The 26,494-nt window shown below is 37.8% G+C and overlaps 1 protein-coding gene and 1 pseudogene across 2 annotated transcripts; both read left to right on the top strand.

Annotated features, from left to right (window-relative positions):
- Positions 1-494: 494 nt before the first annotated feature.
- LOC143863580 (transcriptional regulator ATRX) lies at positions 495-17,264 on the top strand. Of its 2 annotated transcripts, XM_077374288.1 has the most exons (6): positions 495-704; positions 791-841; positions 2,907-3,027; positions 3,360-3,799; positions 3,901-4,246; positions 15,497-17,264. In XM_077374288.1, the coding sequence occupies exons 2-6, from the start codon at positions 798-800 to the stop codon at positions 16,943-16,945; spliced, it is 2,400 nt and encodes a 799-aa protein (XP_077230403.1). In that variant the 5' UTR covers positions 495-704; positions 791-797; the 3' UTR covers positions 16,946-17,264. The 2 variants fall into 2 exon arrangements, with proteins under 2 accessions (XP_077230403.1, XP_077230404.1); XM_077374289.1 differs by lacking the exon at positions 495-704 and having other exon boundaries at positions 817-841; positions 2,797-3,027.
- Positions 17,265-21,690: 4,426 nt separating this feature from the next.
- Positions 21,691-22,517, top strand: LOC143863783 (dehydration-responsive element-binding protein 1A pseudogene; annotated as a pseudogene).
- Positions 22,518-26,494: the final 3,977 nt, after the last annotated feature.

Raw genomic sequence — 26,494 nt, 5'->3', positions numbered from 1 at the left:
TGAAATTCTCTTTGAATAACTATAGAATAAAAGAATTGGATTTGAAAAGAATTTCCATTTTGACCATTTCTTTCTTTCCTTTTTCAATTTATCAATTCCTATTATCCTTTTAGGTTCCACAGTCTGTCTTTCCATATCTGGAGTTCCATCCTTGTAGCTAGGTGAAGAAGGAACCTTTGGATCTAATCCAGTAATGATTGTTCAAACTATTTATTGTTTCTTCTCAAAGTGCTGTAATTGTAACTGCTTCTATAACAAAATTGGTGGTATTTGATATCCAGCATGAATAACCTCTGTCCTTAATTCATGAAGCCAGTTAAGTGACTGTGATTTAAAACATGGGCCACACTCTGATCAAGTATCATTAATGGGCACCCCCAAACATCAAGGCCTACAAGCCCATATTAATCTGTGATTAGGCCGGATAATGAGGGACATTTCCGTACTTTCCCCAGAAAAGACATAGGACAGAGAGAGACCAAGAAGACTCTGATGCCCAATTGTTCTTCCGGTCCTTACTTTTAATTTTCCAGAAGAAGACGAAACAATCGATTAAAAGAAGCTTCCTGCGCGTATCCCAAACGCCAAATGGAAGAACAAAAATACGCTCCTTTGTCTTCTCCTTCGAAACCGGGAAAAAAAATTCATCATTCTTTCCTCTCTTTTCTAGGGTTTTCCACTCAGTCCCCGAATCAACTTTCCAGGTTTTTCTTTCTCTCTCTCTCTCTCTCTCTAAGTTTAGGTGATGAAAAATACTGATTTTGAGCTGATTTGAGTATCTTTGATGCAGTTAGGTAATGCAGAACTCTGTTGTAGAAGATCAGGAGGATAAAGATAAGAGGTAAGTAGGAAAAGACAAATCTTTTGTACTTTTTTCAGTTAATGAGTGTATAGAGGAGGGTTTCATGGTTGATTTTGGCTTGCTTTTATTTTGATGTTTATGGGTGAAATTTAGGGTTTGCGGATGTACATGAATTAGTTATTTTACTGACTGTATGTAGAAATTTGGGGTTTCTTAAGTTGAATTAGGGTTTTAGGGTTGGGATTTTGTTTCATTTTATTCTGTTTTAGGGTTTTAGGGTTTTAGGGTCTTAGGGTTGGGTTTTTTTAAGTATTAGGAAATTAGGGTTTCATTTTCACAATCAACATTGGGGGTTTTAAGTCTTAGGGTTACTGTTTGAGGGTGAATTCTAGGGTTTGAGGATGTACATGAATTAGTTATTTTACTGCCTGTATGCAGAAATCCGGGGTTTCTTAAGTCGAATTAGGGTTTTAGGATTGGGGTTTTGTTTCATTTTATTCTGTTTTAGGGTTTTAGGTTTGGGTTTTTTAAGTATTAGGGAATTAGGGTTTCATTTTCACAATCAACGTTGGGGGTTTTAAGTTTTAGGGTTAATGTTGTTTTTACAAGTTTTGTGTTTTTAAAATTTATTATAATTTTTAATTATGGGGTTTTATCTTATTTTTGGCTTGCTTTTATGTTTATGGGCAAATTCTAGGGTTTGAGGATGTACATGAATTAGTTATTTTACTGACTGTATGCAGAAATTTGGGGTTTCTTAAGTATTAGGGAATTAAGGTTTTAGGGTTAGGATTTTGTTTCATTTTATTCTGTTTTAGCATTTTAGATTGTTCACTGCTGTTGAGTTCATTTAGGGCTTGGCGAACTGTACGGCTACTTAGTGTGGAGAATTCCTTTTTTTTTTTTGGCGGGGGGAGGGGGGGGTGTAGTATTGCTTTTTTAATTTTCTGTTTCTAGGTTCACGGGTTTGGGAAAGTACAAGAGATTGGGTTCTTTACAGAGTAAATTGCGAAATTCAGTATTTTTTAAATTTACTGTCATGGTGTGGAATTAAGGTTTTCAGGTTTAGGATTTTGTTTTAGTTATTTGTTATATTGAGCGTTTTTGGAAGTATTAGACTTTGTGTTTTGTGTCGAGCCTACGGAGAAGCTCATGGTCTTTTTTAGTGTTATGAATTAGGGTTTTTTTAGGTTTATGATTTGATTTTAATTATTTATAGCTTTTCTTTACTGCTTATTGGTGAATTGAGGGTTTATGGAAGTATGAGACTTAGTATTCTGTATCAAGCCCATGGAGATGTTCATAGTCTCTTTTTTAGTGTTATGAATTAGGGTTTTCAAGGTTAGGGTCTGCATTTGATTCTTCTTTTGTGTTTGGATTGCTTTTCTATTATATGATTTACTTTGTGAGTTCAGGCCAAGGTATGGAAGGTATTGGATTTATGGTTCTTTGCCGAGTGCATGTTTATTCTAGGTTTCCATGTATATATATTTCAGGGTGTGTGGAATAGAGGTTTGGTAAGTGCGAGTTAGGGACTTAGTTTGGTAAGTGCGAGGTTTGGTAAGTGAGGTATGATCAGAGGTTTTGAGAGTGTGGTAACATTGGGGATTTAAGTTTAGGGTTATTGCTTTTTTTACAAGTTGTACATTTTTTAAAATTTCTTTTAATTTTTTAATTGTGGGTAATTTTATGGGATTTGAGAGTTTGGGCTTACCTTTGAATCTTCCATGTTTCTTTTGATTTTGTGATTGTTGATGAATTCAGGGTTTTGGTAATGAAAGTTTTGGAAGGCATGTGGATGCTGTATTTTTTCTGTACTGATTATTTATAAAATGCCTGGGCATCTGGAATGCATGAGAATTAGGGGTTGCTTTGAATTTTCTATTCTGCTTTTGTTTCATTGATTGTGGAGAAATTGTGGGGTTTTGGGTGTCTGCTGAATATTATATGTTGGGATTAAGATTTGTTTGTGAATAACATAATATCGTCTCCACTGCCTTGACTTTCCTGATTGCTGGAGGGAGATATTTAGGGACTTTGAATCAGGGGCATGGATGTCAGGGCTTTGAGCGGCAGCTGAGTTTATGGTTTTTGCGGTTTTCAGGAACGGTTCTGCTATGGAGGACTCCACAGCAATGACTATTGAGTTCCTTCGTGCTCGGTTACTGTCTGAAAGATCTGTTTCCAGAACTGCTAGACAGAGAGCTGATCAGCTGGCTAAAAGGGTTAGTTCAATGAATTGCTTGCTTTTAGCTTTGTTTTTTTCGTTGTTATATGTACCTCTGAATAATTGGATTCATTCGTCTTTTCTGTTGTTGCATCTTTTCTTTTGATTTTGATTTTGGTTTTCTGATCTAGAATTTTCTTGAAGCTTTGCAACTGTATATGCTGCAATGCCCTATGCCTTCTTATTATTAATGTGTTTTTCTCCTTGTATACTGTGTGGATCTTTTCCTTTTGATTGTTGGACTTCTTTTAAGTATTACTGCAGTGTGATAATGCCTGTTCTTGGTTAATCTTTTAATTATTTGAATAATTTGTGCTGTTGATAATGTAGGTTGTGGAACTAGAAGAACATCTAAAAATTGTGAGTATCCAGAGAAAGAAAGCTGAAAAGGCAGCAGCAGATGTTCTTTCGATCTTGGAAAACCATGGGATCAGTGACCTCTCCGAAGCATTTGATTCGAGCTCTGAACAAGATGGGGTTCTCAGTGAATCAAAAGAAAATAATAATTCCGTAAAGGAAGAGGAAGGCTCCTTGACCTCATTATTGAAGAGAACTAATGTGGAGGATGGATTGTCGGGCTCGGAGCTTGAAGGTTCTCCCTCCCTGGGTAGAAGCTTATCTTGGAAAAGTGGCAGTAATTTTCCAAATTCCCTTGAAAAGAATTCTGGTCAAGCTAGACAGAGGCAGAGAACCTTCTTATCTACTGGTGGGTCTTCTCCGAAACAACGTTTGGGGAAGTCCTGCCGCAAGATAAAACGACGGGAAACAAGGTCAGTTTTTAAGCACCTTATCTTTTTGTCGGAGATTTATGTATTTATTTATCCTTTTTTCTGCACAGAAGTTTCTCATAAGTCGGCTTTTCTGTTGCCAGATCAGCGGCTGAGGATATAAGTGATGCACCCCCCCTCTTTGACGCACAAGAAAATGGAAAGGCTGTTGGCGTGGTACATATAAATAACCACATCAATGATAGACCTGAGTTCTCAAATGAAGGTTCTAAAAATGAGGACGACAATGCATTTACAAATGGCCTAATATCATGCCAGCTAGAAGGTCAAAGAAAAGAAAATGATGTCAGCATTCGTGGGAGTGATAGAGATGTAGAGATGGAAAAAGCACTAGAGCAGCAGGCTCGGCTCATAGGTCAGTATGAAGCAGAAGAAAATGCTCAAAGAGAATGGGAAGAGAAGTTCAGAGAGAATAACAGCTGTACTCCGGTATGCTTTCTTCTTGCTCTACCCAATCTCAAATTCAATTTTAGTTGTGATAAACAAAGCCACTTAATTTCAGAGGTCCCAAATCAGTGAGATGTCCCTTCTATTGTGGATTTCATATTGTTTTGAAAATGTCGGTTATTCAGTGAAGAGAGAGCTCAAACTCCAAAACCATTGAGGTAGTATTACTTAATCGATTGTGAAGTCTGTGAATTAAATCTTGTCTAAGAAATTTTATTGCAGAAATGCAAGTATAAATAAATTCCAATTGCTATACTTTGAGTCCTTAACAGAAAATGATACAGAGAAGTCAATGGATCAGAAAATCATGGTGCAATTCTGATTCTATTTTTCCTTGTTTCTTCACTAAATATGAGTTTCTTCCAGAAATGAATTACTGTAGTTGCAGACCGAACTGTTCCATACCACATTGCCTCTTGTTTTCAATTTAATCTTGGGTCCTAATTATAATCCAACCTATAATTGTTCTTCTTGTTTCAAGGAAGTTGTCGAGAGACAAATGCCACCGTGCATGCAAGACATCTTGCTTGTGCTGCTCGCTCGCATATCCATGGAGGAGCAAGAGACTTGTTGTTTAGTATAGGACGAGTCACTGAACTGAGTGAAGGTTATTTGTCTTGCTTAGTTTTTGCACCTATTGGCTGATCTGTTGGTTTCAACTTTTTTTTTTTTGAATGGTAAGTTGGTTTCAACTTTCAACATTCATTTCATCATTTTTTTGAATGATGATGACCTTTATTGAGGAAACATACCTTTATTTTTTCACAGCATGCTATAGATGGCTGGTTAGAGGTAATGCAAAACCTATTAGATTCTATATGTTTGAAGTTTACTGACAATCGTGGCCATAGTTTTAAAACTCCCCCACGTCCGCTTCGACTCCCCCGAGTCGACTCTCTTTTACATTGTCCCTGTTCCGCGTTGTGCCGCATCCACGTTCCACGTTTTGGCCTACATAGTCAATAAAAAATTCCTTTGACTCTCCCGAAGTATGACCTCGTCAACCGAGTACCCGGCCGCGTCGTGCCTGGTCGACTAGGGTTTTCGTCGGCCGCGTTCCGCGCCCCATCCACGTTTTTATACACCATGGCTGCTGTTCTTGTAAACTTATATACCCATCCTCAGTGCTTCTCTACCATGTTATGCTTTGTTTGGAAAATTACAAGGTACGTCTGAATTCATTCATTATAGCATTCGCTGGCCATCCACATCCTTGCTTTCTTTTGCACGTCGGGTGTTAAAACCGAAGTGTTTATGGCATTAAAAAACCAATAAACACCAAAGTCTATTTTGTCATTTCGATTTCAATATTAGTCAGACAGTTTCCTTGGGGCAATGATGCAGGATATGCTTGCATATTTAACATGCAGCATTAGTGTTTAACTGGCCATGGCCTCCTTCATTGAAGGACCAAGGGAAAACCATACTGTTTTTCACAATTGTTGCAGTTGTCACTCCATTGTCGTTCATTTCCACAAATATCTCACACATCTCAGGTGTGAGATAAAGATAAACTGGCATGTCCACGAGCAGAATGTAACGATTTGATCAAAATGTGACGTTTGAGTTTATAAGTGCACCTTGTGACCCAACAGTTGTCAACTGCTTGTCATCTTGCCTTGCTAATGTGATTGGAAACAAGCTGGGTGTTCATAGACCAAAAATTGTTGCATTCACTTGACTTAAAAAATTTCCAAATTCAGCCCCAAGTGGGTACCCTGGCTCTTACCAGCTTTTTTTTAATGGCTAAGAGCAAAATTATATTAATATGAAGGAAACAGCCCACAACCTAGATGGTCGAGGCTACAAGAAAAAGTACATACAAAAAAAATACAAGAGAGACTAATATCAAGGTGGTAAAAAATCGTAAATTTCCAACACAGCCCTCCCAACCCAGCACGGGCCAACTTATCAGCCTCCCCACTGGTTGATCTTTTTGACATTCTGAAACCTAACACCAAAACCTGAAGTTCTCTCCTGAATCTGATCTATCAACTCAACAAATCTCCAGGTATGAGAATGACTTCCATCCAACAATCGGATCACATTAAAGGAATCACCCTCCACGATAAAACAGCTAAGAATACCTTCATCCACTATTCTAATATCTTGTAAACTGCTCTTGATTCAGCTTCATTGGAATCTGTTACCCTAATTGGCCCAGAGAAAGCTTACTTAGTCAACTCTCTGTAATCCCTTAAGACCCCTTATTCCAGCCAGCCGTGGATTGCCGAAGCTTGAACCATCAACATTAAGTTTTAGGAAACCCGGGCTAGGGGCGAGTCCAATGAGGAGATTCAGCCTCATTCCTGTCATTGCTAACACAAATCTCCCACCAGCATCTCCATAAATCAGAGCTAGAGATGAATCTGAAACAGGGGATGACAGAGAGTTGGGATAATTCACACTGTCAAATTGAGAATAAAAGCAATCAGGAACAAGAATATGGTAAAAGGATTTAACAGTGAAAGACCCCGATGAGCACCATATCCAAACCCTCTTATCTTTGCCACTTCTCTTGAAATAGCGGGATTCTAGAATGCCTAACAGTCGAGCCATGCTATGGATCTTCTAATAAAAAAAGTTCTTTCTAAGCTTGATTTTCCAAGACACCTTGCCTGCCATCCACTGCATAATCCTTGACTGGAGCATTTTTATCCGATGCCATCAAAAAGTGATTGGAGAAAGCCACAGATAGAGGAGATCCATCAACACCATTTATCGAGTCAAAACCTGATTTTGTCCCCCTGGAAACTCTGAATCTAATCCCTAGCTCAAATTTTTGCTTTAATTTCAATACATCACTCCAAACCGTCAACCTACTACTTCTATAGCAATCGTCAGAAAGCCAATTACCAGAAAGGGCACCATATTTACTTTCTATAATTCTACTCCACAGGAATGATCTTTCCTGCCCAAATCTCCATAGCCATTTCTAAAAGGGACCCCATTCACCCTGGCTCTTACCTGACAAAGAACAAAGGAATTTTTGTCTATAAAATCTGTAATTTTCAAAATTTATCCCAATTTATCATTTCAAATCACAACTAGCTTAAAATTTAAACTTCTCTATAAAATATTTCTGTGAAATCCTTAAATACTGCATGTCAGAATGTCAGAGCCATTTGGTATCAAAGTTTTCCAGAAAAATATCCCTTTTATAGCGTACAAACCTTTTTTAACTTTGAAGAATTTATTTTTATTGAAGGTGTAGAAGCTGATAGCCTCCACTCCTCTTTCCCAGCAAGGCACTCTTCTTTGGACTGAGGATAGATGTTCTACTCAACAAAAGAAATCCATCCCCATTGTCATTTCATGCCTTATGACCATCCACACTGTTTGTGCTCTCTCTTTATTGGGAACATCGATCCCTCCGTGCTAATGTTCAGATTGTTGCATTTACTTGATTTTAAATAATCTCCAGATTCAACAAGTGGGTTGAATTCCAGATCTTACCTAACAAAAAAGAAGAAGAGATTGTTGCCTATAAAATCAGTAATTCACAATATTCCAAATTGTCATTGAAAATTACAAATTAGGATAAAAGTTGAACATTCTTGAATTTGTTTGTCGTGATTCACTGTTTAAAAACTCCTTGAATAAAATCATCGATTGAATCTGGTCAACTCCCTTCGACATGGCCAAGTTCTTGTCCGTGTTTGAGTTTTTCTGTAGTAAGTCAGTCAAAACTCCTGTCTCATCCAAGTACATGAAAAATTGGCTGCATCTATTATTGACTTGCCCGAGTCGATTCCCTTTTACGTTTGGTTGAGTTTTCGTCCAACACACTGGTTTTTGTCAAGTCCTTAAAAACTATTTACTTCAGACTGTCAGAACCACTGGGTATCACATTTTGTCGGCAAGAATGTCCTTTGAATAGCATCTAAACCCATTTATGTTTGAAATGGTCCTTTTTTATGGAGGGTGCAGAAACTGACTGCTTTCAATGTAATCTCCTTTATTTTTCTTGTTATGTGGATGTCCTTCTTCCTGGCAAAGATCTCTTCTTTGGACCGACGCTATGTGGTCACTTACAATGTTAACAAAAGATATCCATCCCCATGGCATTTCTTGTCGTATGACCACTGCACGCTTTTTGTTCTCTCTTTGTTGGAAATTTGAGAAACCGAGGTAGATGGAAATAGCATGTTGAATGCTCTTACATAGCTTTTTTTCTCTTTTCCCAACAAGGGAAAGGATGAGATGGCTCTAGTAAAAAACAAGTATGCCTTCTTTCTTGGATTAATAGAAATGTGGATATTGGTTAATTTTTTGGATTGGACATTTAGGTATTCTTTTTTTTTTTTTTTTAAATATTAAAAAAACGGTTTTCTTTTTCTTGAAGTGAAGGGGGAACATGGGATGGTTTATAGCCGATTGCATAGCATGTATTCATATCAGGAAAGGAACTATGATTTCATTCCAATCCAAGCCATTTTCTTTTCTCGGAGCAAAAATCAAAGGGAAATAAGGTAGACCTAAGAGAGATTTCAACCTTTTTCTTCTTTCATTTTCTCCAACTCTTCTCAATTTCTTTTAAGAGGTCCTCGTCCCCTTCCGATTCGAGTTGGCTTAGTTTAAAGAATCAGTGCTAGTTTCGTTGGTTGGCGATTGGTGAAGGGAGGTGATGCAGCACCGTGAAGAAAAATTGAGGAAAGGGGAGAGAAATAGACGAAAGGGGATAGAATTAAAAGAATAGGGGAAGAAGAGACGAAAATAACCTGAAGAAGAGACGAAAATAACCAGAAAAATAGACTAATTTAGGGAGAGAAGAAATCAGAAGAGAGAAGAAGAAAACCAGAATTAGAGGGAGAAGAATCTTTATTCAATATCAATAATCATCGAAAGTTACAAAATAAGCTGTAAAGATGCCTATATATAGGCAAATAAATAACCTAAGAACTGGAACCGTACTAAAACATGAACTCTTAAAGAAGCCTACTAAAATAGGAACTTTAAACATAATAAATTGCCTAAAATGAAAAATAAAATCCTAAAACCTAAATAACTTGGAAAATAAATTCCTAGAAAATCTAAAGGGCAAAAATGCCTCTTATTTAGGCCTAAAATCTGCATCATTCTCCCTCGGTTGAAAAAAAACTCTCTCTCTAGTTCTAGTCCACCTGGGTCAAAGATGTAAACAATCCACTGAAGTAGTAGAACGCGTAATCCGGCGGAAGCAATCATAATGTCTAACGCTCGAGACAATCTAGAGAAGCATCTGCAAGGTTGGCGGAAGAAGAGGGAAGAAAGTGCCTATGTAGACTCATGCGAACAGAATCGGCGCTGGAGAAGTAAACTAGTTGGGAAGATCGCAACATACTCCTCCTGGATCGGCAAAACAACTATGGGCAGTATCAATCCATCATCAGCATCAAGATGGTCATCTTGTGCACTGAAATCGACGGGCTCGACCTCCATAATCATCTCGATCGGGGCATCTACTGAAGAAGCAATGCTATCAGTGTGCTCATGTAATGATATGGAATCTCCTCAATGATTAGCTCGTGCTGTGTATGCTCTGATACCAAATTGATCCAGCACCGTGAAGAAAAATTGAGGAAATGGGAGAGAAATAAACGAAAGGGGTAGAATTAAAAGAATAGGGGAAGAAGAGACGAAAATAACCTGAAGAAGAGACGAAAATAACCAGAAGAATAGACGAATTTAAGGAGAGAAGAGAAGAAATCAGAAGAGAGAAGAAGAAAACCACAATTAGGGGGGAGAAGAATCTTTATTCAATATCAGTAATCATCAAAAGTTACAAAATAAGCTGTAACGAGGCATATATAGGCAAATAAACAACCTAAGAACTAGAATCCTACTAAAACATGAACTCTTAAAAAGCCTACTAAAATAACAACTCTAAACAGAATAAACTGCCTCAAATGGAAAATAAAATCCTAAAAACTAAATAACATGGAAAATAAATTCCTAGAAAATCTAAAGGGCAAATATACCTCTTATTTAGGCCTAAAATCTGCATCAGGAGGTGTGGGAGAAATGGTCCTTGAAACTGGTTGGTCAGCGGAAGACTGATATTTTGGCTCAGATTGCGACGTTGGATAGAAGGGAGGAGGATAATACTCTCTCTAAGAAGGATCTACGTGCTAAGTGGGTGTGGGGTGGGGGTGCTCCCGAAGGAAAGCTTTGCTCAATTCTAACAATCTCCGCGAAAATGAGGGTAGAACAACATACATCCACAACATTCCCGGTGCGAGACGAAGATTGAAGCACATTCAAAGTTTGATGATTGATAGTTCGTCTTGTGATGACTTTGCTCTCATTTTCTCGAAGATTGTTAGAATCTGAGTCCCTATTATCTTCATAAGGGAGGCCTTTCCCAAGTTGTAGGGTATTAACTTTGCCTCAATTATGGATAGGGAAAATGTTTTATTTAAAAAAAAAATTATGGATAGGGAAAGGAGGAATTGGGGAGACACTTTACTGTTGAGGAAGTCAAGAAAATGGTTTTCTATATGAAGAGGGATTGTGCCCTGGATGGATTTTGCATGGTGTTTTTCAGGAGTTTTTGGAGGTGGTGAAGGATCACTTGTAGATGCTCGTTTATTTCTTTGATGAGATGTGCCTTTATAAGAGCATCTGGGCTTCTTTCATGACCCTCATTCCTATGAGGGATGGTGCCAACCAGTTTTCTGACATTCGGCCTATTAGATTGGTGGGAAGTGCATACAAGATCCTAACCATGCTCGTGGCTGGTCGGATGAGGCCTGTTGATGAAGGAGTATCCCCTAGGAATCTCTACATCGGCCAGTGATTGACCGTCAGATTAGGTCCATGTTGTGTTAGTTGGGTAGCCCAATTTTCATTAGTTTTCATGTCCTTAAGAGTAGTCTTAAGGGTAGTTTAGACCATTTATATGGTTACTTGTCCTTTTTTGTCATTTCATATTGAATAGGGGCACTTTAGCTGTGTAAGTGGGAAGCCTATAAATAGGCCATTTTCCTTTTCTTTTGTAGTTCGATTCTGAATTTTAGTAATTGATTTTGAGTTTTGGGTCTTAGATCCAACAAGGGGTTTTTGGAGGGAATTTTCCTTCCGTGGAAGAAGGTTCATGCCTGAGATTTCTTCATGGAAATAGTGTGTTGAATGATCTTACATAGTTGTTTTTTTTCTCTTTTACCGACCAGGGAAAGAATGAGATGTCTCCAGTTAAAAAAAAAAGTATGCCTTCTTTCATGGATTAATAGAAATGTGGATATTGGTTAATTTTTTGGATTGGACATTTAGTGTTCTTTTTCTTTTTTTTATTATTAAAAAAAAATGGTATTCTTTTTCTTGGAGAGAAGGGGGAACATGGGATGGTTTATAGTATAGCTGATTTCAGAGCATGTATTCATATCAGGAAAGGAACTATGATTTCATTCCAATCCAAGCCATTTTCTTTTCTGGGAGCAAAAATTAGAGTGCAAATAGGGTAGACCTAAGAGAGATTTCAACCTTTTTCTTCTTTCATTTTCTCCAACTCTTCTCAATTTCTTTTAAGAGGTCCCTGTTCCCTTCCGACTCGAGTTGGCTTAGTTTAAAGAATCAGTGCTAGTTCCGTTGGTTGGTGATTGGTGAGGGGAGGTGTGGGAGAAAGTCCTTGAAACGGGTTGGTCAGCGGAAGACTGATATTTTGGGTCAGATTGTGACATTGGATAGAAGGGAGGAGGAGAATACTCTCTCTAAGAAGGATTTACGTGCTAAGTGGGTGTGGGGTGGGGCTGCTCCCGAAGAAAAGCTTTACTGGATTCTAACAATCTCCGCAAAAATGAGGGTAGAACAACATACATCCACAACATTCCCGGTGCGAGACGAAGATTGAATCATATTCAAAGTTTGCTGATTGATAGTCCGTCTTGTGATGACTTTGCTCTCATTTTCACGGAGATTGTTAGAATCTGAGTCCTTATTCTCTTCAGAAGGGAGGCCTTTCCCAAGTTGTAGGGTATTAACTTTGCCTCAATTGTGGATAGGGAAAGGAAGATTTGGAGAGAAATTTTACTGTTGAGGAAGTCAAGAAAGTGGTTTTCTGTATGAAGAGGGATTGTGCCCTGGATGGCTTTTGCATGGTGTTTTTTTAGGAATTTTTGGAGGTGGTGAAGGATGACTTGTAGATGCTCATTTAGTTCTTTGGTGAGATGTGCCTTCGTAAGAATGACCCACCCTCATTCCTAAGAGGGATGGTGCCAACCAGTGTTCACATTCGTCCTATTAGATTGGTGGGAAGTGTATACAAGATCCTAACCATGGTCGTGGATGGTCGGATGAGGCCTGTTGATGCAGGAGCATCCCCTAGGAATCTCTACATTGGCCAGTGATTGACCGTCAGATTAGGTACATGTTGTGTTAGTTGGGTAGCCCAATTTTCATTAGTTTTCATGTCCTTAAGAGTAGTCTTAAGGGTAGTTTAGACCATTTATATGGTTACTTGTCCTTATTCGTCATTTCATAGAGTAGGGGCACTTTAGTCGTGTAATTGGGAAGCCTATAAATAGGCCCCATCTTTTGTAGTTAGATTTTGAATTTTAGAAATTGAATTTGAGTTTTGGCTCTTAGATCCAACAAGGGGTTTTGGAGGAAGTTTCCTACCATGGAAGGAGGTTCATGGCTGAGATTTCTTCCTGGAAGAAGAAGATTGTAAGCTGAAATTTCTCAGATTTTCTTCCTTTTCTAGCATTGTTTTCTCCTTGTTAATCAAGGATTGTAATTAAAGTTCAATGGTTCGATAACTCCCTGCTGGACTCCTTCTACATCAATCAAACAACATCAAAAGAAGCAAGAGTCTCATCTCTGGATCGTGACTGTGCATGTTAGAATTGCATCTTGAAATCAAATTAGTGTGAGATTATTTTGCCTCTCCTCCAATATAGTTCTATAAGTGGACTGCATTTACATACTCTTCATCACTAATCTGATTTATTATTTGTTTCACAATGGAAGGATCTGCTTCAATATTAGATCTTAATATGAACTACTCTAATCACGATGATTCCTTCCAGATCTGTAGTTTTCTGAAAATGGAGTTATAAACTGTTCATATGAAGAATATAGGTTCAAATCCGGTTCAATGTTTTGGTTCCAGCAACTATTGGGAAATTGTTTAGTCCTCAAATTTTCCATTAAGCCTACATTTTTTGGTGGACTTCTGCATGCATCTTTTAAGCTCCAATTGAATTAGCCGAATATATGCAGAAATTGAGTCTTCTTATTGGACATAATGTTCTCTCCTAACTGAGCCCCTTTGTGTTAGATTTTATCCATTATAAAAGCCTTGCATTTGAAGCATCTAATGGGATCAGCTTCAGGGGGTCTTTGTGTTTACGAATTGCATGTCGACTTAATTTCCTAAAACCAAGTTATTCATGACCTATATGAATCAGCTATACATAGTTGGATTTTTGGATTAAAGGCAGATCACCTCCATGCTTAAGCTCAAAGAAGTTGAAGGACATTTTAATGTTCTGTACATTGTATTTCGGTGGGTTTGTGAAAAGGAATCCATAATGATAATACTCACAGCTTATACGTGTTCTGGCCTAGGCATGAGTGTTTCCACCATATGAATGATTGTTTATCCAATGGGAATCGAGAGACAATTTTTGGCCGTATCTTGGACAGAAAACTTTAGTTGAATTTTGGAAAATACTCAATTACTTCCGCTTCTAAACTTTGTGAAGAAAGTCATTTTTTCTAGCACTGCCTATTTGGATTAGAATGTACAGGCTATGCAGGATTTGAACTCATATGTACTCATCCCAGGCAGTTATTTTTTTTTTTTTTTTTGAAATAAATGTTCACTCTTGAAACCCACCTTACCTTCAAGATAGTACATAGCTTCCGCACCTCCCCTGCATAACTAATGCTTCGGAAGATTGTCTCCTAGCTTCAGAGTGCTTTCATCCATGGGTGCCAAATTCTTAATAGGGCTCGATTGTTAATGAGTGATTGGATCTTTAACACAAGAGTGGGAGCAATGTGATTCGCAAGGTGGACATGGAGAAAGTGTTAGAAGGGTTTTCACCCCAGGCAAAATCGCTATGTGAAGCGGAACTAGAAATCGCATAGAATAAAAATTTTCTATCGATTTTACCCGTCAACCCAGGAACCTATGGTCTAGATGATCTGATGGTGATGAAATTAAATACATAGATATAGGAATTATACCCTACAGTTGTAATCAACTTGCTTTGCGTGATCTACTCCTTAAACAGCCACAATTGTTCTCAACACTGCAGACCCTCAAGTTGAACTGATACATTCCTATAATTGCACCAAGGGATATGAATTATGGAACAACTATTGTTCCAGTATAAGTACTGATGTATATCATTACCTAAGAGGGAAAATTCGAATTTTCTTTGTGGAGCTTTTGGTGTTCTTTTAACTAGAACTAGAAGAGAGAGAATGTGAGAGAAAGAGAGTGAGTGCACGAATTTTTCAAAGGGAGGAGGGGACGATTTTTCCAGAGGTTGGATTGCTGCAAAAAATGTCCTCCCATGTTTAAATAATGATTAGTATTTTGTTTTTTGAAATTCCTAAAATATCTGTCACAAATTCTATCTTAATTTGAAAACTAGTTTTAATAGAATTCCAAAAAGAACATAAATTGGGAGAACATTGAGTTGGACGTTTTTCCCACTTAGGTTGGGACGTTTTTGCTCCTAAAAATTCTCCCCTTTTCAAAAAATAAAAAATAAAATCCGCTTTTTAGTTTTGAATCAAATTTGATTCCTAATCAAATTCCTATTCGTGTTTCCCCTAATTGGGTTGGCGTGAATCAAGTACTGATTTGCTATGGTGTATATTCCTACTGCACAGTGCTTTAGATGTAGTAGTCACACAACTGATTTGCTTAAGATTTAGTGATGTTTATCCTACACATGCTTATAAGATATATGTTATGATGATGGTTCCTAGCAGCAAGTTGTTTGAATCAAGTACTGCTATGTCTTATGATAGGCCCATGTTATTTCAGAGGCAAGCTCTATGTTTTGATTGCTGGAACTTTAAATGGTTGTTTGACTCGATGACAGTGATTCTACTGATATGCACCTACTATTTTCAGCAAAAATGAAAAAAATCAGCTTGTGCGTCTTTAGTGGTGTGGCCTTGTTACCCACCCGGCTTTAATCTCTTCAACAGTTATAAATTTTCTGCTGTTGTCTTCTGTGAATAAATTTTCTTACGAGTCATGGACTAATAAATTATGTGGTTACTAACCTGTAGGATTCATGTGAACCTGGCAACCAGTCAGATATAACCGAAGAGAGGAATGAACCCAAGACAGAATCACCAGAGCAAACTGACACAATTCCCTCATATGACACCTCACAGCCAGGTGACACAATTCTCTCTTATGACAGAGGAGCAAAGCCAAAAATAGATGATATTTGTGAAAGCAAAGACGCAACATCTAGAACTCCTGGAATTAATTTTATGCCTACTGATCAAAGATCCCATGGTTTGCATGTGAACATGGAGCACTTGCTGGGCCAACATGGTGAACAAATGGTAGCCAATAATGCTTCTCAAGATTTCGTAATCCCAGGCCAAGAATACCAAGAAGCCAAAAAGAAAGGGAAGCAGAGTCTAGACTGGTCAGAAAAGAATTCTGACAACAGAATGTCAAGTGATTGGAAATTTCAGGCACTTTCTCATGGATCGCCTGAGATCCCGTCATTACAGAACTCTTCTTTAGGGGGTGAGAGTTTCTCCAAAGGGGAATCGCCAAGGAGCCAGAATCGCCGTGGAGTGCCCCAACAATTACCCAGTGGCTTTCAAGAATTTGGCTTCCCAATCCAAGACCACGCAGTTGCCAAATTGAAAGGGAAGCAAAATCTAGAGCATTCAGAGAACAGCCCTGAAACTGGTATGCCTGGTTATTCAACATTTCAGCCAGTGTCACACCGATCTCGTGAGGTCCAACCAATACAGGACTCTTCTTCATTTCACGGGGGTGGGAATTTATCGAAAGGAGAATCAACTGGGAGCCAGAATTCACAATATGGAATGCCCCATCAAATCCCCAACCCCAACCCCAACCCCAACCCCAACCCGTTGGGGGGCGTGTTGGAGGCTCTTCAGTTTGCCAAGTTATCACTGCAAAATGAATTTGATAGATCGATGCCACCAAACCAAGCGACTGCGTTAACAGTCTCAGATACTCAGAATTGGGCTATTAAAGCCAGTAATACCTTGGAAATTCCTCTCGGGAGCACTGGGCTGTTCAGAGTACCTTCTGAATTGCAATCTAGTTCTTCTTCTCAAGCCGATTTCTCAAGGCCAAATCCCGATTTTGGATTTAGATCCAGTTCTTCTTCTCAAGCTGATTTCTCAAGGCCATATCCTGATTTTGGATTAAGCTTGACAAGACATAGTTCTGATGTAGGAGTTGGGATTATGACTACTGATCGATACCCCGCTAATCCTTACATTGAATCTGGGTCTAGAGCATCTGTATCTGGAAACAAACCATATTTCAAACCCTACATGGATCCAGCAATGGGAATGCCTCCTTCCAATAGATATACCTATCCTTACTCTGAATCAACAGCAAGAATGCCCTCCAATGAGAGATTTCCCAAACCTTATTCAGATGTGAAAGCGCTTATGCCTGCTCCAGAACGGTATTCTCCTTACGATGTTAAGGTCAGATCAAATATGCGTAGGCAGTAATGGCTGCTGGTCGGAATACTATTGCTGCTGCAGAGAGGTTTTCTGTTGTATTTTGCAATTGGGTTCTGTTAATTTCCTTGATATCATCTTCTGTATCCTATTCAGTGCTTTCTCCTTTGCAAGTGCAATTGATGTCATGTTGTAGTTGTAGATACAACTATCTTTGTTGATCCTAGTACGTCATGTCTATATTTTCTTATTTTTGCTTCATTTCTTCACTCTTTCATCCTCTCCACTCCTTGGCTTTGAAAAGGTATCAGCCTCTTAAACTAAAGTTTAGTCTGAGATTATGACATTTATCATATGATAAGGTTGGGTATATCATCTTCTGTATAATTCCTTCTTAGTTTTGCCGTTTTTGTGCCAGGGCATTCTTGTAGGAGACTTTTTACAAATAAAGCAAAGTAGAAGACTTCTTTTTTAAGAGGGTGAGCTCATATTTGAACTCATTTGCATTTGGTATTGGCACTCCAAACTTTTGTCATTGTTATGTTGAAAAGAAGAGCTCACCAGACCACCAGAGACCCTAGAAAGGAATGTCAGTATCAAAACAAGTAGTTTACACTTTATTTTAGTATGGGAGCTAATCTCCTAACTCCCCTGTATTTCATCTTGGCACTCACAATTGTTCAAATTTTTAATTTTTTTTTAACATACTTTCATAATAAAAATAATAAATATTGTTAATCCGCTGAATAAATTTATTTTGTTTTATTTTCGTTGTCGTTACAGAAACCTTTAGTTTAAATGATACATTTAAAATTAAAAATTATAATATATATTGTTTATCCACTCAAAATATTGTTAATCCACATGTGTTTGTAATTTTTGTAGTTCTGTTTCATTATTCATTTGCTTTAAAAAAAATTTGGGCTGATTGAATAATTAGTTACAATTTCTTTCTCTAAATTTTTTCATATATTTTTAATTTAAATATATATTTTTTTAAAAAGTATCAATTCCATAAATTTCCTTTGGGAAATGTTATCAGCACTACTGTATTATGATGAGGGCACTCCTCACTTTATTAAAAATACGGTATGGCCCCCACCATAGGATGATCCAAACCGTCCATTAGATGGGCCACAACCTAAATAGGTTGTGCCCTAAAAATCATTTCCATAGGTTGATCCTAACCCTCCGATCTATAGAGGGTTAGGATCAACTTTCTAACATTCAGATCGGAGGGTTAGGATCAACCTATGGAAATGATTTTTGGGGCACAACCTAATTAGGCTGTGGCCCATCTAATGGATGGTTTGGATCATCCGATGGAGCGGGCCATACGGTACTTTTAATAAAGTGAGGAGTGCCCTCATCAAAATTCAGTAGTGCTGATAACATTTCCCATTTCCTTTTTGTGTTTGAATTTATTTTGGAATCTTGGTTAATCTGGGTTCTACTTATTTGGTTTTCTTCCCATGACATTTCATACTGAGTTTGGAGTTCTTTGTTTAATTATTTTTACAAAAAATTTAAATACTTTTCAATGATTTTGATTTTTTCACAATTTTTTTGATTTATATAATGAAAAATTGATATATTATGTTTAATACACGTTTAATTTTTTTTTATTTTTTATTTTAAGTTGCAGTTGATTCAAATATGATGATAAACTTTGAATTATTCGCGAAATTTTAAGCAGGGCGTCATTAATCCTGGATATGTACCGAGATTTTTTTTAACGGGCATCTTGATGCAGGAGCATCCCAGCCGTCGAAGTCCTGATGCTCACGATCCACAACTTTGATGATCTTAGCCTTTGATCCTTAAGATCCAATCGATCCGATGGTGGTTCTTGATCTTCCAACCTCGTAACTACGAGGATGCTCCTGCATTACAACTGACATTTGCACTGCCATGTTTTAATAATTGCACAAATTTAGCTTGCTTTTTGTTTTTAATCGGCTTCTTATAGCTGGACAGCTGTTTAAATAATAAAAGACAAGATGAATTAGCGCAATTATCAAATCATGATTGTCCCAAGACCAATAGCCTTGGTATAGTATTGCGAGAATTTTGTATCTATAGTTGTTGCTACTTGCTACGTTATGCCTAAAACATCACCACAGGCATTGGATGATTCACAGCCGTCCGATCAGGGACTGATAGACTTGCAATCCATCTCACAAATATGATCCAGACGCATATATGTTATATATATATATATCATATGGCTGATGATAATTCGCACCCCTGGTAACATGATTTGATGTCAAAAAGCGTTAAAGTCTGCCACAATTCACTTTATAAGGGGTGCCAATTATCTTAAAGCAGGTGCGAATTTATCATCTCCCTAAATATATAGCATCATCAAAGGTGGGCCCATGTTGGTCGGAAAGGTTGCGTTTGGGTCACTTTAAAATGGGAGTAAAGGTATTTTGGGAATAAAAGAGCAGGTTTTATGTTTCTTTTTGCCTAAGTCGACGTGCTGTGTGAGGAATTTTATATGACATGTGCATAGAATAATCCACGTGTTTTTTTTTTTTTTTTTTCACTTAGCATTCTTTTTTTTTTTTGCTTTTTTGATGGGTAAGCTAGGGTTAGGTAGACCATTACCAGATATATTAAAATAGATAGAAAAGTACATCATGAAGAGCAAAGAGAACAACCCCTAACACATGAAGGAGGCTCTACAAGGACTAAAAAATGAGCCGAACTAAAAGGAACATAAACCAATGAAAAACAAAACAACCAAAGAAAAACAATGCTCCAAGTAACAGCAGAAAGAGAGGCCAAGCCCAAACTAAACCAAAGACCGAAACAGAGGAGCCTAAGAAAGCTTCGGTGAGGCACGAAGATAGCATCCATTTCATGGAAAGAGAAAACCGATATTCAGGAAATGATATTACCACTACCGTATTTTGATAATCGAACTCCTCACATTATTAAAATGTACGGTATGGCCCTCACCATGGAATGATCTAAGCCGCCCATTAGATATTTTTCCAGCATTACCTTTCATTTGGCAAAGTAGAAGCAAAGTAGAAGACTCTATTTATGAAAGTTTTAAAGTTTTAAATTCCTGCATTTTACATTAGAATATTAGACTTAGAAGACTCTACATTTTAAATTCTTTCAAAAATTTTCCTTTCATTTGGCAAAATAGAAGCAAACTATAAGACTCTAATTGGGAAATTTTAAAGTTTATTAAGGCAGGGGACATCCTGTTTTTTTATTTTAATTTTTTGTCTCTTTTTGCCTACGTCAACATGTTGTCGGACGAATTTCACGTGACACGTGCAGATAATAACCGACTTGCCTTTCTCCTGCACTGTGCTGTGGTCTCCACCTTCTATCAGCATCCCAAATGGAAAATGAAAAGCCGGTTTTTCTTTCTTTCAAAAATGGGACTTTTTCAATAGAAATTTACAGTCAATACCCACTCGCATCTATTTTGAACCCCCCCAATAACTTACATTTTGGCAAAGCAATTGGATACATCATTTCTTTTCCAAAAGAATTCATGCAATCCAAACACACACTAATTTAGAAGCCATTTGGATACGCGGATTTTAGAATCCAGGTTTTTTGTTTGAAAACAGCGTAAAAGAGGGTTCATGATCAAACTGTTGTATGCTGTCATGTTTAAAAATCTCTCCTGCATCCGGAGATTTCTAAAACCAAAGGATACGTGGATTTTAGAAACCAGGTTTTAGTTGAAAATAATATAAAAGAGGGTTAATGATCAAGCTGCTCTATGCTGTGCTAACGACGTTTCTTGGATTTTAAGTGAGAAATACATGTTTTATAAATCTCTCCCTCATCCTGAGATTTCTACAACCTGGAAACATGGGCTGGTCTGCTTTCTCTTGCTGACAGAAAGAAGGGAGAGAAATTAGAAAAAGACGGCTGGTCCGCTTCTTCTCTTATCTCTCATCTACAATTTTGAAGAAATCCTGAATTCTAAAATCTGCGTATCCAAACGGCCCCTTAGGATATTTTCTTTTTAGTTTCAGGATCAAGAGGAAAATGATATGGTTGTAATAAATTAAAGGTCCATGTAAATAAAACTTCTTTTTTTTTATCATGTGCAATAAAAAAATGTAAAAGCAAGAAATTCAGGAAAAAAAATTCTTTTCCAAACTTTTCCACAAAATTCCTGCAATCCAAAAGAGGCCCTATAAATGTAATCAGGTTGGGGCACACCCAAACTGACCAGAACCATTCTTAAAGGGAGAAAGATCACATGTTATGGAAATTCATTTTTATCCTCTTATTTTTTTTGGGACATCTCAGTGGTCTCACAACAAACATATAAGGGTCAATTCCCTATTGTCAGCTTTATTAGGTCCTATACTTTGAAATTGTTAAAAAAAAGTTGGTTGCCCTTGAGCTCTTTCCCAACCATCAACTTTCGCACCCAACATGTGCCACGTGTGCATGATCTGGTCCGTTGATTTATCGGCTTCCCCTCTTATGGAAACAAATTTGAAGACAAATCACTCTTGTTCAGTTATTCCCTGCCTTTTTTAAAGAAAAGCAGTGGGCCCAAGTCACCTCCAGAGAACTACACTCCAATTTGTCTTGAATTAGTGGTAGTTCTGTAATTATGCGGATAACCCAGTGGCATTTGCTTACTACATATTCTCTGTTCTTTCCCTTTCTAATGGAGACATAAGACCCGCATTCCTAACAGATGTTCCATGTGCGGAAAATCAAGAACCGGGTAAGGTACGTGTTTCTCTTCCTCCTTTTATACTCCCTTTGGACCAATTTTCACTTAGCTCTCTAGCTCTCACTCTCTCATGGAAATAGAGGATTCAACTTCCATAACTTCCTCATCTAAGGACCTCTCTCCCTCGCACGTGCCACCACAAGAATGCTCTCCCACATCACACGTGACAACTCAATCTTGCCCTACGTTCAAACGCAAGGCCGGCCGGAAGAAATTCCGGGAGACGCGACACCCGGTCTACCGAGGCGTTCGGGAGAGGAACGGTGGGAAGTGGGTGTGCGAGGTGCGCGAGCCTCACAAGAAGTCTCGAATTTGGCTCGGCACCTTTCCTTGCCCCGAGATGGCCGCCAGGGCGTACGATGTGGCCGCCCTGGCGTTACGGGGCAAGTCCCCTATTCTCAATTTCCCCGACTCGGCTTGGCGCCTTCCACGCGCCAACTCAGCATCGGCTCATGACATACAGGTGGCGGCATTGGTGGCCGCCGATATGTTTCATCCTCCAACGTCATCATCCTCGTCTCCTCATTTGCCACATGTCCAAAGCTCGAAGAAGCTTCTAGAACACTCTATGGCCAGCTCGAAGAAGCTTCTAGAACATGGCCAGTTCGAAGAAGCTTCTATGGCCTTCGTTGATGAAGAGGAGGTGTTTAACATGCCAGCTCTTCTTGCTGACATGGCTGAGGGGTTGCTCCTTCCATTGCCACTAGCTATGCCAAGTGGATCAGATTGGGATGACGAGGATTGCCATATGGACCTATCTTTGTGGGGTGATTGAGTGCACGTATCAAATTATAGTACATAGATTTTCCTTTTTTTCTCATTGGAATTCTATGTGCATATGCACCATAAATACACAATTCACAATTCCTGTATTTTTTGGGTTGAGAAATTCAAAATAAATAAATAGGTTCCATGTGCATGCGTGTGTTTATGGTGAATTTACAGAGCTCTTGTTTATAGCTATCATCAATCTGTAATTAGTCCACCTTGCAATATCCACGGATTTGCCTAGTCAGCATATCCGAACAGGCTTTAATTCCCCATATCTCATGAAAAATGAGACACCTACATCTCATAGAAAACTAGCAAAATGCTCTGTTCCATAAAAAATGATAAAATAACTCAATCTTGGAAAATGATAAAAAATACACACATCTTATAGAAAATGACATTGATAATCTATATACTATATATAAAGCGTGAATCACGGGTTAAAGTCATCCTCACTTTTTCATTATTTCCGTTAATGTCCCACAGCACAATACCCTTTGCATTGACATTTCTGATTTTGTTTAGGGGTATTCTCGTCATTCATGTTGGGCAATAAATACCCTAGCCCAAACGTCCAAAAATAATGCCCTTAACTTTTCTTTTTACCATTAACCCCTTTGCTGATATTTAACATCTATCTCTATTAGAAATTATTTGAGGTTAAAATTGTAATCTACATGCGAAAAGTACCGACACTGGTACCTGTCTATGACAATTACGGCAAAAAACTCCCAAGAAGAGGTAAAGTCATATGACAATGACGAAAGAACTACTTTTTATTACGCATGAAGGACACTTGCAAAATAATGACGGATACCGGGCACCTGAAGAGGAACAACAATTATGCAAACCTCTATCGATTGGAGGGCTACGATCAACCTATGGAAATGATTTTATGGGCACAACCGATTGATGTTGTGTTCCATCCATGGTTTAAAATTTTAGTTTCGGTAACCGTTTCGGACCCCACCGAAAACCGAAATTTCGGTGAAATCCAAAATTTCGGTCCGAAATTTGGTAATTTGGTTCGAAATTCCGGACCGAACCGAAATTCCGAATTCTGAAATTTTGTAACACTTTTTTTTAATAAATAATGGCATTTGAAATTTCGGTCCGAAATTTGGTAATTTGGTTCGAAATTCTGGACCGAATTTTCAAAATTTCGGATTGAACTGAAATTCCGAATTCCGAAATTTTGGCCGAAATTTTGTAACACTTTTTTTAAATAAATAATGGCATTTAATCGAAATTTCCGACCGAAATTTAAAACTATGGTTCCATCACATGGACGGTTTGGATCAACCTATAACCCTCTATAGATCAGAGGGTTCGGATTAACCTATGAAAATTATTTTTGGGGCATAACCTATATAGGCAGTGGCCCATCTAATGGACGGTTTGGATCATCCTATGGTACGGGCCATACCGTACATTTGTCTCCGCCCTGCTCAATTTTGCAGGAGTATATTTGTCATCCCAGTCACTTTGCCCCTAAAGAACATCCAAAAGTTATCCCTTTCGTTCCCAACTTTGCTTAAATTCTTTCTACATCCCATTGTATCTTAGGAAAAGTTCCCTGTGTATCCAATTTCTGATGGCAATTTTTGTTAATTCCAATGCCAATGACCCTTACATGTCCGTCCAAAGACTCCAAACGAAACCATATTATCTGCCCGTTTGGCATTCGCTGGATTCCCTTCCTGCTCTCAACCGCCTTCTTCTCACCGCCTCTCCTCTCAAAGTCTCATCACAAGTTTTTGTTTTTGCTTCTCTTCTATGTCCTGCTTTGGATATCGTTTTCTCTTTGAACATAAATATATTTTATTTTTATTTTTCATTCATTAATGAAGGAGACTAGTAAGAACTATATATGGATTCCAAACCGGGCTATTCTCCCTCCAGCAAACGAACCAAAGATGAGTTTTCTTGCTTCTTCTTTTTTTCATTTTTCCCCTTTAAATGGATGGATTTTAATTAGGGATCCTGAGTTTTGTTTTGGTTTTTAGGATGACCAAATTTTAGGGGATTTCTTCAAACAAGGATTATTAATTCTTTTTTTTTTGTAGGAGAATTTTGATTGTGCGTTTTTCTCTTCTAAAAGAGGATTTTGATTTTTCGGTTCTTTTTGGCTTTTTCCTATCACAAATTTTGGTTCTGGATGTTCTTTTCTTCAGTTTCCCCGAACAAGGTCTTTTATTTAAATAGATCTCTAGAGTCTTTCATCAATTTCTTTGTTATGCCCTGCCAGTTGTCACCAAGCAAAACCTAAAAAAACATACTGCAACTCTTCATCTCCTTCCCAAACCCATTTCAAGGTAATGTGAGTTAGTGTTTTATGAAATCCCTCATTGGAATGTAAACACTTGCACAACGATGATTTCAGGTTATACACCAAATCCACAGGTTGATTTTCACGAAAGCTCATTGTTGGGGCTTTTGGATTATTGGAAATTTTTTGGAAATGAAAATTATTTATAAAAGCTATGACTTCTTTGTATGCACAAAAAAGATAACTCAAACCGATCCTAATTTTTAATTAGAAAGAGTTTCAATGTATGATGATTTTCTCTAGATCAACTATAATCATATCATTTTCCTAAAAATTGTGGGAAGAAAAAAGTTCTCAAAAAAAAAAAATCCCGTCGACAATGTCTTTTTTGTAATCCAAACAGGGCCAAAATTCTCTAAGATTGACCAACCACTGAACATTATGAACACGTGCTGATATGCTTGGCCGAATCGATCATATCCGTGAGACAATGGATTTAATGCTAAGTTTTCTTCTCTTATGAAATTCAATATTAATGCTTCTCACATCAAAATTAGTTGAAAGTTTCGATATGAAAACTAAGTGTTTGAACAAAATTTATCATTTTATAGAGTGCTTAAATGATATGTTTATCCTTCTCTTTGATTATACCTTTTGCTTTTGTAGTAGCATCATAACTTACTGGAAACAATTTTCAATAAGTAAAGGGCGTGTTCGCAACCATAATTTAAATGGCTTCTGCCCATTTTGTAGGTGCTCGAATACAACGCAATAAAATCCAAAAAAGGTAGTTCTGCAATCTGCAAACTAGACCCGACAAGCCCATTTCTCCAAACTCTACGTTTAACATGTATAAAGGATGACACTCAAGCCATTTTTTTTTCAAAAAAGGATGAGAATCTGAGGCACAACTAGGAGTCGCTTACTTCGATTATCATAGATCCATTTCTACCCGATTATATAGAGGAGGATGATAAGTGTTGTTGTATACACCCAAGATCTTTTTAGCAAAGGTGATTCTTCAAAAAATGGGTGGAAAAAAGACCACAATACCCTTCTGACATGATGACAGTAACGTCAATCATTATCTTAAAGTTAGATTTAATGCATTTGATCTTAGCTGTCATCGTTTTCGTTCGTTAGAACATATGTTTGAAACCAAAAAAGCGTTGGGTTCGTTTTAATCGTTGTCGTCTACAATAAGCAGAGACTGTTAGATCCTTGACAAGTGAAAGTATTTTTATGTACTTAAGATTCCGGCGGCGTACTCCAGAATCCGGCGGCATACTCGATATGTTTGGAACACATCTTTGAACCTAAAAAATCCGACAGTGTACTTGATATTCTGGTGTCGTTCTCGATATCCCGTCGGCTTACTCGATACGTTTGGAACACATGTTTGAATCCATAACATCCGACAGCGTACTTGATATTCCGACGGCGTACTCGATATTCCGGAGGCGTACTCGATACATTTGGAACACATATTTGAACTCAGAAAATTCGACAGCGTACTTGATATTCCGACGGCGTTCTCAGCCAAAGAGATGTGAGAAATAATAAAATATTCAATAACGTAGCCGTTCTGAGCCAAAAGAGATGTGAGAAATAATAAAATATTAAATAACGTCGTCGTTGCATAAACTTGTCTTTTTTGTGACTAATTACTCTCTCTATTTATTCTACATGATGACCTATTTTTGTTCTTAAAATATTTCATCACCTAAACTTAGCTAACATTTTACTCCCTCTTATTTTTTGAATGCACATATTTTAGATGTAGGCTTTAATAACACTGCCTTATGTTTGTTTTGTTTGTTCTAACAATAAG

The sequence above is a fragment of the Tasmannia lanceolata genome, unplaced genomic scaffold, assembly GCF_043159265.1.
Source record: "Tasmannia lanceolata isolate RefF3 unplaced genomic scaffold, GAP_Taslan_0.1 ptg000044l, whole genome shotgun sequence".
Taxonomy (NCBI): Eukaryota; Viridiplantae; Streptophyta; class Magnoliopsida; order Canellales; family Winteraceae; genus Tasmannia; species Tasmannia lanceolata.
This window is presented reverse-complemented; position numbering and strand designations above follow the sequence as displayed.

Bases quoted from the DNA above. Each gene is read 5' to 3' on its own strand.
- LOC143863580 (XM_077374288.1), top strand. From the start codon at position 798: ATGCAGAACTCTGTTGTAGAAGATCAGGAGGATAAAGATAAGAG. The intron at 842-2,906 runs GTAAGTAGGAAA...TGCGGTTTTCAG, and splicing joins CAGGAGGATAAAGATAAGAG to GAACGGTTCTGCTATGGAGG. The intron at 3,800-3,900 runs GTCAGTTTTTAA...TTCTGTTGCCAG, and splicing joins ATAAAACGACGGGAAACAAG to ATCAGCGGCTGAGGATATAA.